The sequence below is a fragment of the Oncorhynchus masou genome, chromosome 14 (genome assembly GCF_036934945.1).
Source record: "Oncorhynchus masou masou isolate Uvic2021 chromosome 14, UVic_Omas_1.1, whole genome shotgun sequence".
Classification (NCBI taxonomy): domain Eukaryota; kingdom Metazoa; phylum Chordata; class Actinopteri; order Salmoniformes; family Salmonidae; genus Oncorhynchus; species Oncorhynchus masou.
Genome location: NC_088225.1, coordinates 11,743,958 through 11,770,155, shown reverse-complemented (window position 1 = coordinate 11,770,155; position 26,198 = coordinate 11,743,958). Strand labels below are relative to the sequence as shown.

The window sequence follows — 26,198 nt, the reverse complement described above, 5'->3', positions numbered from 1 at the left end:
GAAGACAGAGGAACGAGAGGATGTGGAGGGAGAAGGTGTGGGATTCGGAGTGAGGAGAGGGAGAACGTGGGCGAGAGGGGATGGGGAGGAAGGAGAAGATGACCAGAGAAAAAGAGTGTGGGTGGTAAGAGAGAGGAAGGGAGAGACAGGGTTACAGGTCAGTGGGAGATCTGATTAAACACACTGAAACACAGGCCAGGAGCTGGTGGCCATTTGCAGAACCCTTTTGTTAAACACTCATGTACACTGAGATATTAGACCCCTCTTAGGAAGAGAAGAGACAATTAGAGATAGCAGAAAGAGAGAGGGAGAGCGAGAGAGAAAACAGACAGAGGGAGGAGGCGGTAGAGGAGGAGAGAGAAACCGTAGATCACCCTGACAGCCCACTCATGCAACAGGGAGACAGAGATACAGAACCTGCGGGTCATTTCTATCCCAACTCCTCTGTTGGAGGAAGGAAAACATAACAGAATTAAAGCCTGTGTAACAATGTTGCTTTGCTCTGCTTAGTGTGGTGGAGCGTTGTTACCCAGTAAGAGGCTGCCTGTCTTCCTCTTCCCAAAGACCAGGGCCTGCACCGTGCTGCCCAGGTTCAACCTGATGCTTCTATGGACCTTGGGATTCAGAAAGGGAAGAAAATGTCAAGATATGATAAGGCAACAACCATAGAACTAGAAATGTAATTTAACAGGATCTCTATGTCAATGACACTCTCTATTCAACAACACACTGTCATACAGTACAAGACAAAATGTATCGTCTAACATGAAGGTCTCTGATACATTCTGCTTTGAGTGCTGTATTCAATGTGTGTGTTCCACTGTCAGCTGTAGAGGACAGTGTCTCCCCCCTGGTAAGTCCCCTGCTCCTGTCCTCATTCGAGTGTGTTTTGTACTACATTGTGTAGCCTGTGTAAAGGTCTTCATAAGGGTTAGCGTGACAGAACAACCTGAGCTGAATGAGTGTGCTGCAGGGTGACGAGAGAGGACAGGAGCAGACGAGAGCAGCACAGCAAGACAGACGGAGGAGAGAGGGAAGAGAGGTCCAGCGTAGCCTGCAGTTGGTCCATCAGCCCGGCGTTACACAGCAGCATGGACACAGCTGGGGAGGGAAAAAACAAAAAGATCACACTCAAGATATTATCCAATATATAAAACATACTACCAATTTAATGTGTGAGTGTGTTGTGTGCCCTTGTGAATGGCACAGACTGGTTCTGTACAAGTATGTGCCTCTCTTACAGGCCAGACGGACTGTGTGTGTGAGAGAGAGAGGCAGGTGGCAGCGTGTATGAAGGCTGCTCGCTGTGCTGCATTTCATGAGAAGGACAGGGTGGCAGACTGAGTTTGTCACCTCTGTCAGTGCAGTGAGGGGGTGACAGGCGCAGACAGCAGTACAGGTAGCTGAAGGCTGGCAGCAGACACTCCGTGTTGGAGGCTTGCAGCTTCCCTGCCAGGTTACTCACTGGAACGCGCCCATAGTAAGACAGGAGACAAAATAAGACATCAGACAGAATACAAGATCAGAACATCCATAGTCAGAAGAAAGCTGACATGTTATTGATACTTAAATACTACTTTCATCTACAAATTCAGCTTATGCTTATGTCATATGCTTTGTTGATGCGAGCAAAAACCCTAAGGCAGTTAAATATCGATTGAACTGATATTGAATGTAGAGTGAGTACAGCGTAAGTACAGCGAGAAATAGTGGACAAGTTATGACGTCAGACCAGAGCTATAGATCTGAGTGAATTATGCATGGCTGACTCCTTTTGACGCTGTGACCTCACCGTGGTAGAGCAGTTTGAAGTGGATGCCGTCCATCTCATTCTCAGTGGAGCCACTGGTCTGCATCAGGCACAGCAACCTCAGGACCAGAGGGAGAGAGCCCACGGCTAAAGAGATTGGGAAAGGATAAGGGGGAGAAATAATTAACAAGAGAAAGAGATGAAAGAGCAAGAAAGAGGCCAAAACACTCATTTCCATACTCCCTTGGCTGCATTTGATTTACATTAGATAGTCAAGAAAGATGCCCAGGGTCCCTGCTCATCTGCATGAACACGCCTTAGGCATGCTGCAAGGAGGCATGAGGACTGCAGATGTGGTCAGGGCAATAAAATGCAATGTCTGTACTGTGAGGAGCCTATGACAGCACTACAGGGAGACAGGACAGACAGCCAGCTGATAGTCCTCGTAGTGGCAGGCCACGTGTAAAAACACCTGCACAGGATCGGTACATCTGAACATCACACCTGTGGGACAGGTACAGGATGGCAACAACAACTGCCCGAGTTACACCAGGAACGCACAATCCCTCCATCAGTGCTCAGACTGTCCGCAATTGGCTGAGAGCTTGTAGGCCTGTTGTAAAGGCAGGTCCTCACCAGACATTGGGGCGGCAGGGTAGCCTAGTGGTTAGAGCGTTGGACTAGTAACCGGAAGGTTGTGAGTTCAAACCCCCGAGCTGACAAGGTACAAATCTGTCGTTCTGCCCCTGAACAGGCAGTTAACCCACTATTCCCAGGCCGTCATTGAAAATAAGAATTTGTTCTTAACTGACTTGCCTGGTTAAATAAAGGTAAAAAAAACATCACCGGCAACAACGTCGCTTATGGACACAAACCCACCGTTGCTGGACCAGACAGGATTGGCAAAAAGTGCTCTTCACCCTAAGAATCGCGGTTTTGTCTCACCAGGGGTGATGGTCAGATTCTCATGTATCGTCGAAGGAATGAGCATGACACAGAGGCCTGTACTCTGGAGCAGGATTGATTTGGAGGTGGAGGGTCCGTCATGGTCTGGGGCGGTGTGTCACAACATCATCAGACTGAGCTTGTCGTCATTGCAGGCAATCTCAACGCTGTGCGTTACAGGGAAGACATCCTCCTCCCTCATGTGGTACCCTTTTGCAGGCTCATCCTGACATGACCCTCCAGCATGACAATGCCACCAGCCATACTGCTCGTTCTGTGCGTGATTTCCTGCAAGACAGGAATGTCAGTGTTCTGCCATGGCCAGCGAAGAGCCCGGATCTCAATCCCATTGAGCACGTCTGGGAAACTTGAACACGTCTGTGGAACTTGTTCAGTTTATGTCTCTGTCTCAGTTGTTGAATCTTGTTATGTTCATACAAATATTTACACGTTAAGTTCGCTGAAAATAAACGCAGTTGAGACGGAGGACGTTTCTTTTTTTGCTGAGTTTATTAGTGAAAATGATATTGTGCAGCGTATTCTAGTGGGAGAGCTGATGGTAACGAGTTAGTTCAACCCCCCCAGAGCGGACATATAGTTGTGGTGTGCCTTTGCGCTACAGCAATTAACCTACATAACCTCAATGGGTATCCATCGGCTGGAATGGGTGGCAGGAGAGTGTTTGTATGCAGTGTAACCCAGCCTTGATAAAAAGCTGTCTGGGATGCTGAGACCCTGATGTGACGTGCTCTTGCTGTTTGTGAAGCTGCTCTAGTTAGTCTCTCAATTACTGCCTGCTCCTATAGGAGAGGAATGTCAAAGCACATTTTCTTCTATTGCACTTGATATCACGCCACAGAGTGAAGCCGCTTTGTTCTCCCTGCAACTACACCAAACAAAAATATCAACTGCAACATGTAAAGTGAAAATAAATTAAATCCCAGAAATGGTCCATACACAGAAAAAGCTTATTTTTCTGAAATGTGTTTACATCCGTGTTAGTAAGCATTTTTCCTTTTCCAAAATAATCCATCCACCTGAGAGTTGTGATCATTACACAGGTGCACCTTGTGCTGTGGACAGTAAAAGGTCACTTTTAAATGTGTTGTTTGTCACACAACACAATGCTACAGATGTCTCAAGTTCTAAGGGAGCGTGAAATTGGCATGCTGACTGCAGGAATGTCCACCCGAGCTGTTGCCAGACAATTGAATGTTCCCTTCTCTACATCGTTTTAAAGAATTTGGCAGTACGTCCATCTGGCTTCACAACCGCAGACCACATTTAACGACGCCAGGCCAGGACCTCCACATCCGGCTTCTCCACTTGCGGGATCGTCTGGGACCAGCCACACGGACAGCTGATGAAACTGAGGAGTATTTCTGTCTGTAATAAAGTCCTTCAGTGGGTGGGCCTATGCCCTCCCAGGCCCACCCATGGCCACACCCCTGCCCAGTCATGTGAAATACATAGATTAGGGCCTAATGAATTTATTTAAATTGACTGATTTCTCTATATGAATTGTAACTCAGTAAAATCGTTAAAAATGGTTGCATGTTGCATTTATATTTTTGTTCAGTATACAGTTATCTTTCCCAACTGTATTTGTAACATGAGGATATATGGCTAATTATATAGATATACTATATATATAAATAATGGTATACTCTCATTTTTTCTCCTCACCTCCTGTCCCCTGGCTGCTCTCCAGGCCCAGTCTCTGGAGCACCTGTAGCAGAGTGGGTCTGAGTAGGGTACACAGGCTGGCCTTACAGCCCCGCCTGCCCTGCAGGAAACTCCCCAGCACCTCTACAGCACGTTCTGCCAGGGGAGCCTCCCTGGTACACACCATGCCCTACAGACACAGAGAGGCAGGGGTTCATGCAGAGAGCTGGGGTTGGCAAAGAAACAGGCTTGTGCCAGGTCTCTGGACAGTACATGGGGTCTCCCTCCCTCACCAGCAAGTTCAGTATGACAGTGGGGCTCTTCTCCAACAGAGTCAGCAGGGCTGTGTTGTCTGGATCCTGGTTCTGCTCTGACGGGCCCTCTGTCTTCTTACTGTTTGTGTCTGACTGTGGTGTGGCCTGAGCACGGTGGGACAACCACAGCTCCAGGACCCGGGGCCCAAAGTGCTCGGCCAGCTCTGGGTAGCGGAAGAGGAAGTGTAGGAGTGGAGGGTGGTGGGTGTAGAGGGAGGCAAAACTAGGGCTGGAGGACAGGGCCTTGCTGATGCAGTTTAGAGGAGCCTGGACAAGAGAAGGGGGGGGGGGGGGGCAGAGGACTAAAGAAGTAGAAGGAAGCACAACTTTGATGCTTAAGGTAATTTGTTGTGACTTGACTAACAAGAAACAGAGGAGCTATGGCTTTGTACATTTATCAACCACTTCATTTACCAATAAGGTGTTGAGGAATAATGGAGACATGTAGACCCATGTCCTTAATTCCCGTGTGAGTTTCAAATGTCTATAACAGTCGCCCCTGCCTGAGTTTTTTCATGCGCGTGATGTCAGAATGCTCGCACTGTTCCATGTGATTGTTACGCAACAGGACAGTTACCCGTGCTGCCCTCAAACCAAGGCACGCTGCCTGCTAATTATCATAGGCTATGTTTCAACTTGTCAATTTCAAATTATTTTCTAACAAGTTTTATTTTCTAACAGTTTGAATTGAGGTGTGTGCCACCTCCTCGTTAATTTGCATAAGAACTAGCCCATTTCACGGCTGCGGACAATTTATGTTTGAGGCTTTACTTAGCGGACAAATTTCTCTCTTCAACGAGAGCCCAAGCACTTCCCCAGTGTTTCCCCAGATCATGTATGAAGACATTGCGCATCTCTACTCCGAACACAAACGTTTCCCCCCAGCACATTTTCTGGCTGGCGCCCGCATTGCCATGGTTGCTTTCCTTACAAATTGGACTTTGGACATGTGTACGTTCCTATCAAAGTAAGTGGCTTATGTTCTGTATATCTTGTTGTTGTTTCTGCTGTAGCACACCATGTATGTATGGATCATAATGTAGTTACTGTTTTATTCACGTTTTCAAGTACTGGTGACAAATCATGCATTCTGATTCTTGCATAGATTGTACTGGACACACGTGTGTAAAATACTTTTTTGAATGTAGCACTGATTATGATGAGCTGATGCTAAGCTATTTGTGGCACCATGTTTGTTGACATCATACAATGCATTCTGGTTGTCACGTCTGTCAGACAAAAGATGTTATAACAAGGGATAGTTCACTCAAATTAATTATGGTGCTTTCAAGACAACTGTAAAATCACGTCAATGATCTTCAGGTCGGAAAGTCGGGGCTCTAGAAAGAGGCCCGAGTTCCCAAGTTGGAATTCCGAGTTGGATGACTGTTTTTTCCAGAGTTTTCAGTTGTCTTGAACACACTGAAGTCTGAGATTTTCCAGTTCCCAGTCGTTTGGAACGCGGCATCAGATTGTAACTTTGGTACCTAAGGGTTGCCAGCTCAGACCCCCTTTTCCAGGGGTTTTATTTTTACTTAGTATAAACTTCCCCCCTGGCACTCAAGGGCGCCGGGCTCCCCAGCATTACGCACTTCTGCCACCATCATTACGCACAACTGTTTCCCTCATCACGCGCATCAGCAATCATTTGGACTCACCTGGACTCAATCACCTGTTATTTCCTTCCCTATATCCGTCTGTCCTCCAGCCCGGTTCCCCGCTTCCGCATTAACGTTCCTATGTTGTTTTGTTACCCGTGTGCCGACCCTGTGTCTGTTTTGTGCCTTGTCTGTTCCTCATTAAATGTTTGACTCCCCGTACCTGCTTCTCGACTCCAGCGTCGGTCCTTACAGAATACGGAAGCCATCAGACAAAGCATCGGGGCGTGCTGTCGTTTCAGTTGGTGGTGACGTTGAGTCCGGGGGCCACTGCCGATGGAACCGGGGGTGTTTAAGTCAGCTCGTTGGGCTACCACGCCCTAGCTGGCTCGTTGGGCTACCACGCCCTAGCTGGCTCGTTGGGCTACTACGCCCTAGCTGGCTCGTTGGGCTACCACGCCCTAGCTGGCTCGAGAGGTTTTCTTGCCCAGGTTGGCTCGCCGGGCTCCCACGCCTCGGCCGGCTCCCACGCCTCGGCCGGCTCCCCAGGCTCCCACGCCTCGGCCGGCTCCCACGCCTCGGCCGGCTCGCCCGGCTCCCACGCCTCGGCCGGCTCGCCAGGCTCCCACGCCTCGGCCGCCTCGCCGGGCTCCCACGCCTCGGCCGGCTCCCACGCCTCGGCCGGGCTCCCACGCCTCGGCCGCCTCGCCGGGCTCCACGCCTCGGCCGCCTCGCCGGGCTCCCACGCCTCGGCCGGCTCCCACGCCCCCACGCCTCGGCCGGCTCCCCGCCCCCACGCCTCGGCCGGCTCCCACGCCTCGGCCGGCTCGCCGGGCTCCCACGCCTCGGCCGGCTCCCACGCCTCGGCCGGCTCGCCGGGCTCCCACGCCTCGGCCGGCTCCCACGCCTCGGCCGGCTCCCACGCCTCGGCCGGCTCGCCGGGCTCCCACGCCTCGGCCGGCTCCCACGCCTCGGCCGGCTCGCCGGGCTCCACGCCTCGGCCGGCTCCCACGCCTCGGCCGGCTCCCACGCCTCGGCCGGCTCCCACGCCTCGGCCGGCTCGCCGGGCTCCCACGCCTCGGCCGGCTCCCACGCCTCGGCCGGCTCGCCGGGCTCCCACGCCTCGGCCGGCTCCCACGCCTCGGCCGGCCCCCACGGCTCCCACGCCTCGGCCGGCTCCCACGCCTCGGCCGGCTCCCACGCCTCGGCCGGCTCGCCGGGCTCCCACGCCTCGGCCGGCTCGCCGGGCTCCCACGCCTCGGCCGGCTCCCACGCCTCGGCCGGCTCGCCGGGCTCCCACGCCTCGGCCGGCTCCCACGCCTCGGCCGGCTCGCCGGGCTCCCACGCCTCGGCCGGCTCCCACGCCTCGGCCAGCTCGCCGGGCTCCCACGCCTCGGCCGGCTCCCACGCCTCGGCCGGCTCCCACGCCTCGGCCGGCTCCCACGGCTCCCACGCCTCGGCCGGCTCCCACGCCTCGGCCGGCTCCCACGCCCCACGCCCGGCCGGCTCGCCCGGCCCCCACGCCCGGCCGGCTCCCACGCCCCCACGCCTCGGCCGGCTCCCACGCCTCGGCCGGCTCGCCGGGCTCCCACGCCTCGGCCGGCTCCCACGCCTCGGCCGGCTCGCCGGGCTCCCACGCCTCGGCCGGCTCCCACGCCTCGGCCGGCTCCCACGCCTCGGCCGGCTCCCACGCCTCGGCCGGCTCCCCAGGCTCCCACGCCTCGGCCGGCTCCCCCGGCTCCCACGCCTCGGCCGGCTCCCCAGGCTCCCACGCCTCGGCCGGCTCCCACGCCTCGGCCGGCTCGCCCGGCTCCCACGCCTCGGCCGGCTCGCCAGGCTCCCACGCCTCGGCCGCCTCGCCGGGCTCCCACGCCTCGGCCGGCTCCCACGCCTCGGCCGGGCTCCCACGCCTCGGCCGCCTCGCCGGGCTCCCACGCCTCGGCCGCCTCGCCGGGCTCCCACGCCTCGGCCGGCTCCCACGCCCCACGCCTCGGCCGGCTCCCACGCCCCCACGCCTCGGCCGGCTCCCACGCCTCGGCCGGCTCGCCGGGCTCCCACGCCTCGGCCGGCTCCCACGCCTCGGCCGGCTCGCCGGGCTCCACGCCTCGGCCGGCTCCCACGCCTCGGCCGGCTCCCACGCCTCGGCCGGCTCGCCGGGCTCCACGCCTCGGCCGGCTCGCCGGGCTCCCACGCCTCGGCCGGCTCCCACGCCTCGGCCGGCTCGCCGGGCTCCCACGCCTCGGCCGGCTCCCACGCCTCGGCCGGCCCCCACGGCTCCCACGCCTCGGCCGGCTCCCACGCCTCGGCCGGCTCCCACGCCTCGGCCGGCTCGCCGGGCTCCCACGCCTCGGCCGGCTCCCACGCCTCGGCCGGCTCGCCGGGCTCCCACGCCTCGGCCGGCTCCCACGCCTCGGCCGGCTCCCACGGCTCCCACGCCTCGGCCGGCTCCCACGGCTCCCACGCCTCGGCCGGCTCCCACGGCTCCCACGCCTCGGCCGGCTCCCACGCCTCGGCCGGCTCCCACGGCTCCCACGCCTCGGCCGGCTCCCACGCCTCGGCCAGCTCGCCGGGCTCCCACGCCTCGGCCGGCTCCCACGCCTCGGCCGGCTCCCACGCCTCGGCCGGCTCCCACGGCCCCACGCCTCGGCCGGCTCCCACGCCTCGGCCGGCTCCCACGCCCCACGCCCCGGCCGGCTCGCCGGCCCCACGCCCGGCCGGCTCCCACGCCCCCACGCCTCGGCCGGCTCCCACGCCTCGGCCGGCTCGCCGGGCTCCCACGCCTCGGCCGGCTCCCACGCCTCGGCCGGCTCGCCGGGCTCCACGCCTCGGCCGGCTCCCACGCCTCGGCCGGCTCCCACGCCTCGGCCGGCTCCCACGCCTCGGCCGGCTCCCACGCCTCGGCCGGCTCCCACGCCTCGGCCGGCTCCCCAGGCTCCCACGCCTCGGCCGGCTCCCCGGCTCCCACGCCTCGGCCGGCTCCCCCGCCTCCCACGCCTCGGCCGGCTCCCCGGCTCCCACGCCTCGGCCGGCTCCCCCCGCCTCCCACGCCTCGGCCGGCTCCCCCGCCTCGGCCGGCCCCCACGCCTCGGCCGGCCCCCACGCCTCGGCCGCCTCGCCAGGCTCCCCACGCCTCGCCAGGCCCCCACGCCTCGGCCGGCTCCCACGCCTCGGCCAGGCTCCCACGCCCTCACGCCTCCCACGCCCTCAAGCCTCGGCCGGCTCGCCAGGCTCCCACGCCTCGGCCAGGCTCCCACGCCTCGGCCAGGCTCCCACGCCTCGGGCCAGGCTCCCTCGGCCAGGCTCCCACGCCTCGGCCAGGCTCCCACGCCTCGGCCAGGCTCCCACGCCTCGGCCGCCAGGCTCCCACGCCTCGACCGCCTCGGCCAGGCTCCCACGCCTCGGCCAGGCTCCCACGCCTCGGCCAGGCTCCCACGCCTCGACCGGCTCGCCAGGCTCCCACGCCTCGACCGGCTCCCACGCCTCGACCGGCTCGCCAGGCTCCCACGCCTCGACCGGCTCCCACGCCTCGGCCGGCTCGCCAGGCTCCCACGCCTCGGCCGGTTCGTCAAGGTTTTTACACCCAGCCGGCTTGTACAGCGCCCGTGCCTCGGCCGGCCCATGAGGCTCACCCAGGTGGGACGCCGGGTACTGTCACGTCGCCAGGCTCCCACGCCTCGACCGGCTCGCCAGGCTCCCACGCCTCGGCCGGCTCGCCAGGCTCCCACGCCTCGGCCGGTTCGTCAAGGTTTTTACACCCAGCCGGCTTGTACAGCGCCCGTGCCTCGGCCGGCCCATGAGGCTCACCCAGGTGGGACGCCGGGTACTGTCACGTCTGCTCCCGCTCTTCCCCCCTGGTACTCGAGGGCACCGGGCTTCACAGCATTACGCACTCCTGCCACCATCATTACGGCCACCTGCTTCCCTCGTCACGCGCATCAGCGATCATTTGGACTCTATCACCTGTTATTTCCTTCCCTATATCCGTCTGTCCTCCAGCCTGGGTCCCCGCTTCCGCATTAACGTTCCTATGTCGTTTTGTTACTCGTGAGCAGAAGCTGTTTCTGTCTTGTCTGTTACTCATTAAAATGTTTGACTCCCTGTACCTGCTTCTCGACTCCAGCGTCGGTCCTTACACAGTAATATTTCCTGCATCATATCCCCCCAAGATACTTTCCCCCCATTTCTACTCCCATGGACTTGAAAACCCCCCATAAATGAAATTTAACCCCCCCCCCCCCCCACACAAACTGCCCTAAAATGGTTTCATCCCTATTTAGCTTTCGCGCTACAGTTAGGCTAGGCAGTAGGCTTGTATTTGGTGTGATGATCTGTGAGGTGAAAACATTTTATTTACTTTGTGATTTGTCAAAAACAGTAAACGGCTTGTCAAGTCATGTGCTCCGGTTCTTGTATATACTGTAACAAGTACCTTGACGATTTGTAATATGCTGAAAAGTGGCTAAACTAAGTTCATATTTTTCAGGCAATGAGCACAGACTTTGTGTCTTATAGTGAATGGCATTCTGGGATTAGGGAGTTTTTGTCAAGTCAAACATAAAAAACATGGCTGCCATCATAAAGAATTTAGCTGCTGTCAGTTTCGTTGACACGCATTTATTTTCTAAACAACATTACATTAGTCTCTTGTGCTCACCAGAGATGTGGTACATCAGCACAACCTGTCATTTAGACTGGCTTATGGAATGAGTTTGGCTGTGGATGTGTTCCGTGTGATGATTGGATGATGAAGTTCGCATTCATGTTTTACAATAAAAAGGTCAAATTGAGGAATAAAGTTTAAGATGTTTATTTTCCATCAGCACCATAAAATATTTAGATGCTGTTCAGACAACAATGCTGTTAAGATGCATTTGTTGAGTCATACGTTCTGTTGCTACTGTTCTAATCACATATTTGAGATTGTACGCTGCAAGGAGCACTCATCAACGATCACAAATACGTGATCATACGCGTCAAAGGGTTGAGGACTAGAGTAGTGTTAGCACTGTTGTCGACATAAAAGGGAAAACTCTCTCTTTCGGTATCATTAATAACCAGCTTTCAAAAAGAAAGGCATATATAGTTGATGTCACTCCATAACCGAGTTCCAAGAATGAAGAGTGTTAGTTGGAGCCTTTTGCACCAAAGTGGGATTCTATTTCATTGACTACAACTTCACAACTTCAGTTAAATACTCCAAGGAATGAACAACCCTTCTGCAATTTATTACATGTTGTTAGAGCGCCAGCAGCCCACTATTATCATCGTATTGAAATGAGTCGACTTACCCAGTCCAGGTCGGGGCTCTTGTCCTGTGTGACAGACAGCAGGTAGAGGGCAGACCTGAGCACACAGGGAGGCAGGGCCGAGTCTCCCTGCTCCTGTACCGAGCACAGCAGAGTCACCACACAGGAGAACACCGTGGAGTCAGGGAGCAGCCTGGTACACACACAAGGTTTTATGGTGCACATGCACACACACAACGATTGGTGGTGCGGTGATAGGTACAGGAAGTGTATTGTATAGTACAAAACATTATGAACACCATCCTAATATTGGGTTGCACCCTTTTTTCAGAACAGCCTCAATTCATCGGGGCATGGACTCTACAAGGGGTTGAAAGCGTTCTACAGGGATGCTGGCCCATGTTGACTCCAATGCTTCCCACAGTTGTGTCAAATTGGCTGGATGTCCTTTTGGTAGTGGACCATCCTTGACAAACTCGGGAAACTGTTGACCATGAAAAACCCAGCAGCGTTACAGTTCTTGACACATTCAAATCAGGGCGCCTGGCACCTACTACCATACCCTGTGCAAAGGCACTTAAATCTTTTGTCTCGCCCGTTGAACCTCTGAATGGCTCATATACACAATTCATATGTCATGGCTTACAAATCCTTCTGTATCCTGTCTCCTCCCCTTCATCTACACTGATAGAAGTGGATTTAACAAGTGACATCAATAAGGGATGATAGCTTCACCTGGATTCACCTGGTCAGTCTGTCATGGAATGAGCAAGTGTTCCTAATGTTTTGTACACTCAGTGTATAGACACACATACATAACCCTCCCAATGCTATGTAAATCACTGGCCGCAGTAAACAGACATCTTTCAAAGCAATGCCGTGTCGTTAATAACCATACAACTATGCCAGTGTCCACATGTCCCCAAGTACCTGTCTCCATGCTGCAGGGCCAGGTGCAGCAATGTGAGCAGACAGTACTGAGTGGCCCTGGGGCCGGCAGGGTCACATTGGGGCCCTGGGGACTCACACAGCAGAGAGGGCCACTCACACACACGACAACACAGAGAGGGCAGGCTGGACCTCAACACAGCCTCTATTTCCTCACAGTCTGGGGAACACACACACACACACACGAGACAGAGAGAACAGACACCAGCTCTCAGTTGACCTGTCCATTATTGAATTGCATCACAGTCACAAACAGGACATCCACACCACACGTTACCTTGCATAATAAAGTCCAAAGGTCTTCTCCACAGACTAAGTGCTACCAAAGAGCTTTACTGTGACGTGAAACCTTAATGCTACTGTGTTTTTCCTGGCTCATGTGTTGTGTCAGTACCTTGTGGGAGGATGCTGCCTACAGGGTCTGGTTGGGACAGAAGAGCCACGCTGAGCCTCTGCAGAAAACCACAGCAGGCTGCATTCAGAGCTGGGTTTCTACCGTGAGATGAGAAAGAGTGAGTGAGTGTGAAAAAAAAGAGAGGGAGGGACAACTAAGAAAGATAGATGTTGTCTTTTATACACTATACAGTGGGGAGAACAAGTATTTGATACACTGACGATTTTGGAGGTTTTCCTACTTTCGAAGCATGTAGAGGTCTGTAATTTTTATCATAGGTACACTTCTGTGAGAGACAGAATCTAAACCATTTTCTAATAATTGCGCCAACAGTTGTTGCCTTCTCACCAAGCTGCTTGCCTATTCTCCTGTAGCCCATCCCAGTCTTGTGCAGATCTACAATCCTTACACAGCCTTCTGGTATTGGCCATTGTGGAGAGGTTGGAGTCTGTTTGATTGAGTGTGTGGACAGGTGTCTTTTATACAGGTAACGAGTTCAAACAGGTGCAGTTAATACAGGTAATGAGTGGAGAACAGGAGGGCTTCTTAAAGAAAAACTAAGAGGTCTGTGAGAGCCGGAATTCTTACTGGTTGGTAGGTGATCAAATACTTATGTCATGCAATAAAATGCAAAATATTTGCTTAAAAAAATCATACAATGTGATTTTCTGGATTTTTGTTTTAGATTCCGTCTCTAACAGTTGAAGTGTACCTATGATAAAAAATTACAGACCTCTACATGCTTTGTAAGTAGGAAAACCTGCAAAATCGGCAGTGTATCAAATACTTGTTCTCCTCACTGTATATAATAATGGTATCAAACCTACTCCTGTGTGCAGTAAATGTTCTGACTTAGCATTTCAATTGAGTTAAAAAAAAAATATCCAAATGCACTTTGGACTCATAGTTTCATTACAGCTCATAGGGGAGAGTTACAGTTAGTGAACCTCAAGCACAACCACATAGCCAGCCTGGCCTGTGAGCTTCCTCTTCGTCTGCACACAAAACAGACAAGACTGATCCACCGATGAGAGAAGAGCTTTCATGGCCAGACTGACACAAAATGACGTGAAAGAAGCTTCTGTGTGTCACCTCTGACTTTCCTGGGCACTTTTACTGGGTCCACTCAATAACAAGTCCACACTATAACAGAGCCATTAGCAATTATCTGTCTGGTCGGTGATAGTGGTGTGTGTGTGTGTGTTCTCTCAGGTTCTCCTGTTACCGGTTTCCTGCACAGAGGACAGCTTTGTGCTCCAGAACCAGCCTGAAGAAACCAGAGGATGCTGGAAAGAAGAGAGGAAGAAGAATGGAGGAGGAGACATGGGTCATTTTACCTGGGGGTGAGGAAAACAATGATCCCCCTATCCCCGGACAACATGCCTCACCTAGTTTGGCAGCGAAGAGGGGCATGAGGGAGGGTAGAAGGGAGAACTGGTACGACAGGATGGAGAAGAAGTGCTGGAGCACCTGGGCGCTGGGGGCGAGCTCACAATGCCTCTACACACACACACACACACACACACACACACACACACACACACACACACACACACACACACACACACACAGTGTGTAAATGTGTATACACATGGTGCATGAACGTGTGTGTGCTGGGGGCAGGGCTCACTGTGACGGTGGGGATGCAAACAGTGTCACAGCAGTGAAGCAGACACAGACACAGGGACTCCAGCGGGTCCTGACCCTGAACCTGCTTGGATGGAGCTGTGAACACATTCTCCTTCAGGCCAGGCTCAGACGAACACTGCTCCACTAGCCTGGAACACACAGACACACATTAAACACACTGGAAATAGGGGGTGGGGCGGGGGGTAAATGTTATCGGTGACTGCCTCACTGACCTGCAGGCGGCATGGAAACAGACCAGGGCCTGGAGCAGAAACCCTCCCGCTCTCGAGGCCTGGCTGCTGGGCTCATCTCCTCTGAGGCTCACCTTGAAGAGAGAGTAACAGGGACACAGTCAAGAAACCTTTCCAATGGTGTTTCCTGAAGTGAAGTGGAGTCGTCCCCCCCCCCCCACACCCCCCTTGCTGACACACAAAGATGAACAGAGACCGACTCACTCGGCACCGTGAGGAGGCAGGTAAGGGCAGCTCAGTGCACCGAGCAATAATGTCTTCCACCAGCTTCTCCAGCTGTTTGTACTGTACTGGGCTGGACTGGTGGTTCACCCTACAGAGACACACAGTAGAGGGAAGTAAATGTAGCTCATGCTTGTGGTGCTCACAGCCAGCACGCGTCCGTCCGTCCGTCCGTCTGTCTGTGTACCTGAGGAGGGCGGTGGCAGCGTGGGCTGCCTGTGTTGCCACCTGCAGACTGGGGGAGCAGACTCCAGAGAGCACTGCCTCTGCCACGGCAACAAACCCTGGAGCGCTGGGGAACAGACACACCCCCGCAGGCTGCCTGGAGAGAGACACACCGATAATAAACAGCTGTGACCTCTCTCTGTCACAACGCTCCACAGTGATGTTCTGATGTCAGCCACACGGCACCATTAGAGATGTGGTCAGGCAGGCTGTTGCCACAACAACGCTGGACAGCCCAGAGGAACCTGGAAAATCCTCAAAACAACCCACGGCTGTAGGCCGTCATTGTAAATAACAATTTGTTTTTAACTGACTTGCCTTAAAAATACATTTTAAAATACGAGATACTGTGAATGAGGTCAAATTACCCCTCTCTCTCACACCTTTCTCTAGTGCTTGTTCAGCACTGAGACCAGTCTTGTCACTTTCACTGAACGTAAAGGACAATATATTCACAAAAAGTCAAATAGACCAGCTGTTATGTATGAGGTAGACAGACCTGATGCCTCACCTCTCTGCTGTTATGTATGAGGTAGACAGACCTGATGCCTCACCTCTCTGCTGTTATGTATGAGGTAGACAGACCTGATGCCTCACCTCTCTGCTGTTATGTATGAGGTACAGACCTGATGCCTCACGTCTCTGCTGTTATGTATGAGGTAGACAGACCTGATGCCTCACCTCTCTACTGTTATGTATGAGGTAGACAGACCTGATGCCTCACCTCTCTGCTGTTATGTATGAGGTAGACAGACCTGATGCCTCACCTCTCTGCTGTTATGTATGAGGTAGACAGACCTGATGCCTCACCTCTCTGCTGTTATGTATGAGGTACAGACCTGATGCCTCACGTCTCTGCTGTTATGTATGAGGTAGACAGACCTGATGCCTCACCTCTCTGCTGTTATGTATGAGGTAGACAGACCCGATGCCTCACCTCTCTGCTGTTATGTATGAGGTAGACAGACCCGATGCCTCACCTCTCTGCTGTTATGTATGAGGTAGACAGACCCGATGCCTCACCTCTCTGCTGTTATGTATGAGGTAGACAGACCCGATGCCTCACCTCTCTGCTGTTATGTATGAGGTAGACAGACCCGATGCCTCACCTCTCTGCTGTTATGTATGAGGTAGACAGACCTGATGCCTCACCTCTCTGCTGTTATGTATGAGGTAGACAGACCTGATGCCTCACCTCTCTGCTGTTATGTATGAGGTAGACAGACCTGATGCCTCACCTCTCTGCTGTTATGTATGAGGTACAGACCTGATGGCTCACCTCTCTGCTGTTATGTATGAGGTAGACAGACCTGATGCCTCACCTCTCTGCTGTTATGTATGAGGTAGACAGACCTGATGCCTCACCTCTCTGCTGTTATGTATGAGGTAGACAGACCTGATGCCTCACCTCTCTGCTGTTATGTATGAGGTAGACAGACCTGATGCCTCACCTCTCTGCTGTTATGTATGAGGTAGACAGACCTGATGCCTCACCTCTCTGCTGTTATGTATGAGGTAGACAGACCTGATGCCTCACCTCTCTACTGTTATGTATGAGGTAGACAGACCTGATGCCTCACCTCTCTGCTGTTATGTATGAGGTAGACAGACCTGATGCCTCACCTCTCTGCTGTTATGTATGAGGTAGACAGACCTGATGCCTCACCTCTCTGCTGTTATGTATGAGGTAGACAGACCTGATGCCTCACCTCTCTGCTGTTATGTATGAGGTACAGACCTGATGCCTCACCTCTCTGCTGTTATGTATGAGGTAGACAGACCTGATACCTCACCTCTCTGCTGTTATGTATGAGGTAGACAGACCTGATGCCTCACCTCTCTGCTGTTATGTATGAGGTAGACAGACCTGATGCCTCACCTCTCTACTGTTATGTATGAGGTAGACAGACCTGATGCCTCACCTCTCTGCTGTTATGTATGAGGTAGACAGACCTGATGCCTCACCTCTCTGCTGTTATGTATGAGGTAGACAGACCTGATGCCTCACCTCTCTGCTGTTATGTATGAGGTAGACAGACCTGATGCCTCACCTCTCTGCTGTTATGTATGACCTGATGCCTCACCTCTCTGCTGTTATGTATGAGGTAGACAGACCTGATGCCTCACCTCTCTGCTGTTATGTATGAGGTAGACAGACCTGATGCCTCACCTCTCTACTGTTATGTATGAGGTAGACAGACCCGATGCCTCACCTCTCTACTGTTATGTATGAGGTAGACAGACCCGATGCCTCACCTCTCTACTGTTATGTATGAGGTAGACAGACCCGATGCCTCACCTCTCTACTGTTATGTATGAGGTAGACAGACCTGATGCCTCACCTCTCTGCTGTTATGTATGAGGTAGACAGACCTGATGCCTCACCTCTCTGCTGTTATGTATGAGGTAGACAGACCTGATGCCTCACCTCTCTGCTGTTATGTATGAGGTAGACAGACCTGATGCCTCACCTCTCTACTGTTATGTATGAGGTAGACAGACCTGATGCCTCACCTCTCTGCTGTTATGTATGAGGTAGACAGACCTGATGCCTCACCTCTCTGCTGTTATGTATGAGGTAGACAGACCTGATGCCTCACCTCTCTGCTGTTATGTATGAGGTAGACAGACCTGATGCCTCACCTCTCTGCTGTTATGTATGAGGTAGACAGACCTGATGCCTCACCTCTCTGCTGTTATGTATGAGGTACAGACCTGATGCCTCACCTCTCTGCTGTTATGTATGAGGTAGACAGACCTGATACCTCACCTCTCTGCTGTTATGTATGAGGTAGACAGACCTGATACCTCACCTCTCTGCTGTTATGTATGAGGTAGACAGACCTGATGCCTCACCTCTCTGCTGTTATGTATGAGGTAGACAGACCTGATGCCTCACCTCTCTACTGTTATGTATGAGGTACAGACCTGATGCCTCACCTCTCTGCTGTTATGTATGAGGTAGACAGACCTGATACCTCACCTCTCTGCTGTTATGTATGAGGTAGACAGACCTGATGCCTCACCTCTCTGCTGTTATGTATGAGGTAGACAGACCTGATGCCTCACCTCTCTGCTGTTATGTATGAGGTAGACAGACCTGATGCCTCACCTCTCTACTGTTATGTATGAGGTAGACAGACCCGATGCCTCACCTCTCTACTGTTATGTATGAGGTAGACAGACCCGATGCCTCACCTCTCTACTGTTATGTATGAGGTAGACAGACCCGATGCCTCACCTCTCTACTGTTATGTATGAGGTAGACAGACCTGATGCCTCACCTCTCTGCTGTTATGTATGACCTGATGCCTCACCTCTCTGCTGTTATGTATGAGGTAGACAGACCTGATGCCTCACCTCTCTGCTGTTATGTATGAGGTAGACAGACCCGATGCCTCACCTCTCTACTGTTATGTATGAGGTAGACAGACCCGATGCCTCACCTCTCTACTATTATGTATGAGGTAGACAGACCTGATGCCTCACCTCTCTACTGTTATGTATGAGGTAGACAGACCCGATGCCTCACCTCTCTACTATTATGTATGAGGTACAGACCTGATGCCTCACCTCTCTACTATTATGTATGAGGTAGACAGACCTGATGCCTCACCTCTCTACTGTTATGTATGAGGTAGACAGACCCGATGCCTCACCTCTCTACTGTTATGTATGAGGTAGACAGACCCGATGGCTCACCTCTCCAGTATCTCTGTGAGCAGCAGCAGGCCCTGTCTCTGCACCTCCACGTTAGTCAGCCTCAGGGCCTCCTTCAGACTGCGTACCAGAGACTCAATACCTGACACACACACACACACACACACACAGACAGTGACCTTTACGTCTTGCTCAGTAATTCTATGATGCCATACTGTGAGTGTGTGTATGTGTCCTCTTTCTCTCACCGTAGACAGAGTGACACTGAGAGAAGAAGAGCGGGTCCTCAGTGAGCAGCAGCAGACAGCTGTAGACGGACCACAGCAGCACCTCACTGCCACTGTTCAGACGCTCAAACAGAAACTCTGGGAGAGAGAGAGAATGATGAGACACAGGAGAGAAAGATACGCTCACAGAGGGGCGTCTCAGACATTCAAACAAGTTCTCTCACCGGGTACGTCTGCCTGGATGAAGGAAGCACAGTACTGGCTGGGGGAGTGGACCAGGATAGCAGCCATACACTGAGCACTGGCCACCTGCAATGTCTCATCCCCACACAGCAACAGCTACAACACACACACACATTAGTCGTCACGACAATGTCTTCAAACACTGCCGTTTTATAGAAACGCAATGTAATCAGTCAAAGACATCTTCTACTGCTGCTATCACATTTTAACACAAGATGGTGGTAGATTGGTGAAAACCTTTTTGAGTATGAGTGGCAGTGAGCAGCGCTCCAGGGAGAGCTGGGTGCTGGACTGGGCCTCTTGGTCCTGGTCCAGGCTCTGATCCAGATCAGACTGGATCTGCTCACAGGGGCTGTTCATCAGCACAGACACCACCTCACCCAGCTTCAGCAGCTGCTTCAGGAAGCCTGACACATAAACAGAAAACACACTTCCATATTCACTGATTCATGCTAAATGTTAGTTTACATGCACATATCATATGATACTACCGCTTATTATATGGTAATAAGCACCGCCCCCTTACAATATGATGCTACTCACCCAGGCAGTTGATGGTGAGCTGAGAGGAGCAGGCGTGGGACAGGGTCTGCATCAGCAGCACACACACCCTGTCTCGGAGGGGGGAGGGCAGGGACTGGGCCACTCCCCCCGCCCCCCACACCCTCTGCCACACGTAGAAGACTGAGGCCTTCAGACCCTCGTCTGGGTAGAGCAGCGTGGAGCACAACCGCTCCAACAGGGGCACTGGAGCGAGAGAGAGGGAGAGAGAGGGAGCGAGGAAGAGAGAGAGGGAGCGAGGAGGGGAGAGAGGGAGAGGGAGCGAGGAGGGGAGAGAGGGAGAGGAGAGAGAGCGAGAAGGGGGAGAGAGGGAGGGGGAGCGAGAAGGGGAGAGAGGGAGGGGGAGCGAGGAGGGGAGAGGGAGGGGGAGCGAGGAGGGGAGAGAGGGAGAGGGAGCGAGGAGGGGAGAGAGAGCGAGAAGGGGAGAGAGAGCGAGAAGGGGAGAGAGAGCGAGAAGGGGAGAGAGGGAGGGGGAGCGAGAAGGGGAGAGAGGGAGGGGGAGCGAGGAGGGGAGAGAGGGAGGGGGAGCGAGGAGGGGAGAGGGAGGGGGAGCGAGGAGGGGAGCGAGGAGGGGAGAGAGGGAGGGGAGCGAGGAGGGGAGAGGGAGGGGGAGCGAGGAGGGGAGAGAGAGGGGAGAGAGGAAGAGAATGAAAAAAGGGAGGTGGGGGGAGAGGAAATGAGACAGACACATACACACAATAAGGCAGAGACAGACAGAACATAAGGGCGATGGCCGATGGGTGAGAAAACAAACAGTGAACAAAGCAGGAACTAAACCCCAGCTACACTCTTGGCTGAGAGTAGCGGTGAACAGACCGTTGTGTGTATAAAGCATGGCAGGCTGATACTACACACCAGACTCAGTCAGACACCCTGTTGAATTGAGTTTGTTTAACTTTGACGCAGCCAGCTTGAGCTGCTCACACAAGCCAGCCAACCTGAGAGTTAGAGGCCCGTCAGACTCCAGAGGCAGCCAGCCAGGAGAGACTCCCGGCTCCAACCAGGTCTGGCTACACCACAATACAAACGGGAGGAGAGAAAGGAGGGAGAAAACACGTCTGCCTGTGCATTTCAACACTATGCAAAGTAATGTAAGGGAAAATAATGACATCAATTCGACAGATGATTAAAAACAAGCTGTGGCTACTATTTGTGAGTTGAGTTCTCTGTACTGAATAGTTTCTCCCCCTCTACTGTACTCTCTCTCTCCCTCTCTATTCAGGGCCTCAGTGCCTGTGTATCAGCTGGGAGGCGTGAGCTCGCAGGCAGGCAGGCACCGTCAATAGTGGCAGTCCACATGGACTCATGACACCGCGCTGCTTAGACAAAATAGTAAAACACAATGTCCACACACACAAAACTATTACGAAGAGGCTGCGGTTCTGGATTTTCTGGAAAAGTTTTGTGGCTAAATATAAAGAGATTTCTGTCGGAAGTTTACATACACCTTAGCCAAATACATTTAACTCAGTTTTTCACAATTCTTGACATTTAATCCTAGTAAAAATTCCATGTCTTAGGTTAGTTAGGATCACCACTTCCTTTTAAGAATGTGAAATGTCAGAATAATAGTAGAGAGAATGATTTTTCAGCTTTTATTTCTTTCATCACATTCCCAGTGGGTCAGGAGTTTACATACACTCAGTTAGTATTTGGTAGCATTGCCTTTAAATTGATTAACTTGGGTTAAACGGTTTGGGTAGCCTTCCACAAGCTTCCCACAATAAGTTGGGTGAATTTTGGCCCATTCCTCCTGACAGAGCTGGTGTAACTGAGTCAGGTTTGTAGGCCTCCTTGCTCGCACACGCTTTTTCAGTTCTGCCCACATATTTTCTATAGGATTGAGTTCAGGGCTTTGTGATGACCACTCCAAGACCTTGACTTTGTTGTCCTTAAGCCATTTTGCCACAACATTGGAAGTATGCTTGGGGTCATTGTCCATTTGGAAAACCCATTTACTACCAAGCTTTCACTTCCCCACTGATGTCTTGAGATGTTGCTTCAATATATCCACATAATGTTTCTGCCTCATGATGTTATCTATTTTGTGACGGGCACCAGTCCCTCCTGCAGCAAAGCATCCCCACAACATGATGCTGCCACCCTGTGCTTCACTGTTGGGATGGTGTTCTTCAGCTTACAAGCCTCCCCCTTTTCCCTCCAAACATAACGATGGTCATTATGGCCAAACAGTTCTATTTTTGTTTCATCAGACCAGAGGACATTTCTCCAAAAGGTACAATCTTTGTCCCCATGTGCAGTTGCAAACTGTAGTCTAGCTTTTTTAATGACGGTTTTGGAGCAGTGGCTTCTTCATTGCTGAGCAGCGTTTCAGGTTATGTCGATATAGGACTCGTTTTACTGTGGATATAGATATCTGTGTACCCGTTTCCTCCAGCATCTTCACAAGGTCCTTTCCTGTTGTTCTGGGATTGATTTGCACTTTTCGCACCAAAGTACGTTCATCTCTAGGAGACAGAACGTGTCTCCTTCCTGAGCGGTATGACAGCTGCGTGGTCCCATGGTGTTTATACTTGCGTACTATTGTTTGTACAGATGGACGTGGTACCTTCAGGTGTTTGGAAATTGCTCCCAAGGATGAACCAGACTTGTGGAGGTCTACATTTTTTTTCTGAGGTCTTGGCTGATTTCTTTTGATTTTCCCATGATGCCAAGCAAAGAGGCACTGATTTGAAGGCCGGCCTTGAAATACATCCACATGTACACCTCCAACTGACTCAAATGATGTCAATTAGCTTTTCAGAAGCTTCTAAAGGCATGACATAATTTTCTGGAATGTAAAAGCTGTTTAACAGGCACAGTCAACTTAGTGTATGTAAACTTCTGACCCACTGAAATTGTGATACAGTGAATTATAAGTGAAATAATATGTATGTAAACAATCGTTGGAAAAATTACTTGTGTCATGCAAAGTAGATGTCCTAACCAACTTGCCAAAACTATAGTTTGTTAACAAGAAATTTGTGGAGTGGTTGAAAAACAAGTTTGAATGACTCCAACCTAAGTGTATGTAAACTTCTGACTTCAACTGTATGTAGCTGCTGCCTACTCTGCTACCTACGTAGCTGTTGCTCAGTGCTCCGCTCACTGCCGCTCCCCCCTCCTTGATTGGCTGCTGCTCAGTGCTCTGCTGTTGCTTCCCCTGCCCCCTTGATCTCCAATGAACGTTGTACACAGAAGACATGGTCGACATGTTACAACTATTGCATTCCATACCCCAGTAGGTTATTAAGCATAAGCACAATTTCATTTATTTTTTCAGGGTGGGAGTTAGGCTACATACAGCTATTTACATGTTGCACAAAAAATACATGTTCAACATGTTTGTACAAACTTGAGGTCTGTGGTCACAGTATTGCAAACATAAGCATCCGGGGCACTGGGTGATGAAAATGAACTCGCCCATTGTCAGACTCTGGTTACCGGTCGGGATACGAGCTCGGCTGCCTAGATTGTTCGGGTGCCCAGACGTGGAACAGCTGTCGGTAGCTTACTCATGCCGTAGGCTACTAACATTATCACAGAGAGACTAAATAGCAGTTAGAGGGCCTTGTATGTGGTTAAAATGCAGATCGTTTTTTGCCCCAATGCAAAACTCAAGTGGGGAGTTATACATGCAGCTATATAGGCAGCATATCAAATACAAGCAAGGCACAGACACGCAGTCCAATTAATGTTCCATTTTCATCATTATTGCAAACATTTGGCTATAGCAGGAGGCAGACAGCAGGAGGCAGACAGCAGGAGGCAGACAGGCAGGCAAAGTAGTAGTGCTGTTTTTCAGCAACTCTGGCTGGTGGCCAAACTATAAAACCAGTACACGCAAATTCACAATAACACACACAGCTCACCACCACACAGGCTAAAACCTCTCAATAATATGCCAGCCCCACCTGACCTAAGTTAAGATACAACTGACTAATGGAACAAGTACCTGGTCATTACACAGGTAATGGTGCTAAAAGAAATATGTCAGAGAACGCATTGAGGGTGATCCAAGGTAAACACTCAATAGGTAGCACAAAGGAGATGAAGAGCATTTTAATGAGAGCTTAGTGAGAGATGGGGGAGGTACACTGTCTCACCATGGCTGGAGGCCAGGCTCTGTGGCAGGGAAGGAACAGCATCTACCAGCTTCCCCAAGAAGGTGAAGGTGGGCAGGAAACCCCTCACACTGGACTGGTCACACAGCTGGACGTGGGACAGAGGAGGCTCGACAATCATTTTCACACACTTTTGTGTCTAAATTCATAACAACCAATTCAATCTATTCCTAGAATACAGTATGACTTCATTCCTGTCCGTCTGTCAATGACAGCTAGTCCACAACCCTTCCATTCCCTCCAGTAACAAAGGTGCACCAACTTCTTTATTCCATCGTTTGAATCTAATCAAGTTTCTTCCTAGTAGTGTGAGAGGACTTGTACACACCTCAGCACGCCATTATCATCCCCACTCAACCCTACTACCTGCTGCTTACACTAGAGTTTCTACTGTTTCCCAAGGTGACACAACAACACAGACTACAGAGCCAACATTTCAACTGTTTACCAAACAAGCTGGCTTTACCCAACTGATGTGTGTCTGTGTGTGTGTGTGTGTCTCTCTCTGGTACTAGACCCAGTCATCTGCTGGTGTAAAGATCAAATCCAAATCAAATCAAATGGATTTATATTGCCCTTCTTACATCAGCTGATATCTCAAAGTGCTGTACAGAAACCCAGCCTAAAACCCCAAACAGCAAGCAATGCAGGTGTAGAAGCACGGAGTGTTGGACCGAGAGTGTTTGACTGAGAGAAACATGTTAATATTAACAGACAAAGCCAATAAAGTGATGACCAAAACGGTGGAAAATCCAAGTCTATCGACAAGCTTAGTGTACAAACGATGGATCGGCATGAGATTCTATCTGGCATTTATTCCTGTCTCTTTGTTTCTGAGTGAATTTGGAACAGAGAGACAGTGATAGACCTGTATGTGTGATATTACTCACTTGTGTGTCTATCTCATCCAGGATGTAGCACACATACTGTTCACTCTGTAACTCCAAGAGCAGCTGAACCAGCACTGAACCAAGACACACACACACACACAGAGAGACAGAGACAGACAGAGGCAGACAGAGAGAGACAGAGAGAGAGAGAGAGAGAGAGAGAGAGAGAGAGAGAGAGAGAGATGACAGACTTATCATGGCATTATTCGTGGAGCTCAATTGACAAGGTTTTGAAAACTTGCAAATTGTGCATTTCACACTTTACCCTGGTGCACAAAGTGATTTATTTATTTTTTGTTAGTGCTCCCACACAGTAGTCCTGTGTGGTTCCATAACCAGCAACACTCTAATTAACAATTCTGCTGAGGCACTCAACAACCCATATCTCTTCAACCCAGACTTGGAGAGCCAATGAACCTGGTCATGCTATAGAATGTGGTGACATGAGGTACAAGTTGAGAAAATAGCACAAATATATTATGATTTAGTCAGTAAAGAGTGAGCATTCTCAAGCGGCCGTGTGTATAATCAGGTCATTTAAGCTTTCCTCTTACCCTGTATGGCCTGCTCCAGAGTGGCTGGGTCCTCTACTGTGTGAAGCATCCCTGTACGGAAAACAGTCAAATAATGGTAGAGATAAAGCCAGGCTTTGTTTGATTGTGTGTGTGTGCGTGTGCATCTTTCTTACCCAGTAAAGATGCTGTGAAATGCAGACAGACCCTGTGGTCCTGCAGTAGCAGCTCCTTCAGAGCCCCCGGACAGCTCTTCAGGATCCCACTGATCCCTGACAGCGCCACAGACTTTCTCACAGACTATTGAAGGGCAAGAGATGTCATTATAATGATAATACATTTTATTTGCGCCTTTCAAGATGCAAATGATGGAACCACAGGGGTAGCCAAGTGCATATAAGGGTTGATGGCAGCTCATGTCATGTTAGCTGTTGTAGCAGAAATACCAATATGTGGTTAATAAAACATGTTGAATATTTAGATATCATACCGCAACGTTGTTGCTTTCCATCATCTCAATGACACAAGCGACGCAGATCATCAAGCCGCCCTGGTCCGGGTGACCCATGCGAACACGAACAGACCATTTCGGATCGTGCCTGAAGTGAATCTTTTCATAAATCACGTCCACGCTCGTCATTTCACCCTGAAAATCAATGCAGACCAGAATGGTTTGTTTTATTGTGTAACTGGTCATATTTCAATGTATCTCAAGTAAATGTATTGTAACCTACCTACTTGCCTTTCCTCCCGCGGTTGCTAGCTAACTTTAGCTAACTTTAGCTTAGCTAGCT

At 51.8% G+C, this 26,198-nt stretch overlaps 1 protein-coding gene across 1 annotated transcript in view; it reads right to left on the bottom strand.

Annotated features, from left to right (window-relative positions):
* Positions 1 to 26,044, bottom strand: part of LOC135553714 (meiosis inhibitor protein 1-like) — a 32,714-nt gene extending 6,670 nt beyond the window's left edge. The window contains exons 1-25 of the mRNA XM_064985666.1: positions 25,895 to 26,044; positions 25,581 to 25,704; positions 25,447 to 25,497; positions 24,893 to 24,966; positions 23,985 to 24,090; positions 19,861 to 20,064; positions 19,555 to 19,724; positions 19,299 to 19,413; positions 19,096 to 19,212; positions 18,890 to 18,989; positions 15,150 to 15,284; positions 14,945 to 15,053; positions 14,723 to 14,814; positions 14,491 to 14,638; positions 14,249 to 14,360; positions 14,086 to 14,146; positions 12,861 to 12,958; positions 12,449 to 12,626; positions 11,561 to 11,711; positions 4,654 to 4,941; positions 4,382 to 4,550; positions 1,793 to 1,897; positions 1,354 to 1,464; positions 950 to 1,101; positions 530 to 614 (exon numbers count right to left, since the gene is read on the bottom strand). Coding sequence (XP_064841738.1) covers positions 530 to 614; positions 950 to 1,101; positions 1,354 to 1,464; positions 1,793 to 1,897; positions 4,382 to 4,550; positions 4,654 to 4,941; positions 11,561 to 11,711; positions 12,449 to 12,626; positions 12,861 to 12,958; positions 14,086 to 14,146; positions 14,249 to 14,360; positions 14,491 to 14,638; positions 14,723 to 14,814; positions 14,945 to 15,053; positions 15,150 to 15,284; positions 18,890 to 18,989; positions 19,096 to 19,212; positions 19,299 to 19,413; positions 19,555 to 19,724; positions 19,861 to 20,064; positions 23,985 to 24,090; positions 24,893 to 24,966; positions 25,447 to 25,497; positions 25,581 to 25,704; positions 25,895 to 26,044 — 3,205 coding nt within the window. The remainder of the gene's footprint in view (positions 1 to 529; positions 615 to 949; positions 1,102 to 1,353; positions 1,465 to 1,792; positions 1,898 to 4,381; positions 4,551 to 4,653; positions 4,942 to 11,560; positions 11,712 to 12,448; positions 12,627 to 12,860; positions 12,959 to 14,085; positions 14,147 to 14,248; positions 14,361 to 14,490; positions 14,639 to 14,722; positions 14,815 to 14,944; positions 15,054 to 15,149; positions 15,285 to 18,889; positions 18,990 to 19,095; positions 19,213 to 19,298; positions 19,414 to 19,554; positions 19,725 to 19,860; positions 20,065 to 23,984; positions 24,091 to 24,892; positions 24,967 to 25,446; positions 25,498 to 25,580; positions 25,705 to 25,894) is intronic.
* Positions 26,045 to 26,198: the final 154 nt, after the last annotated feature.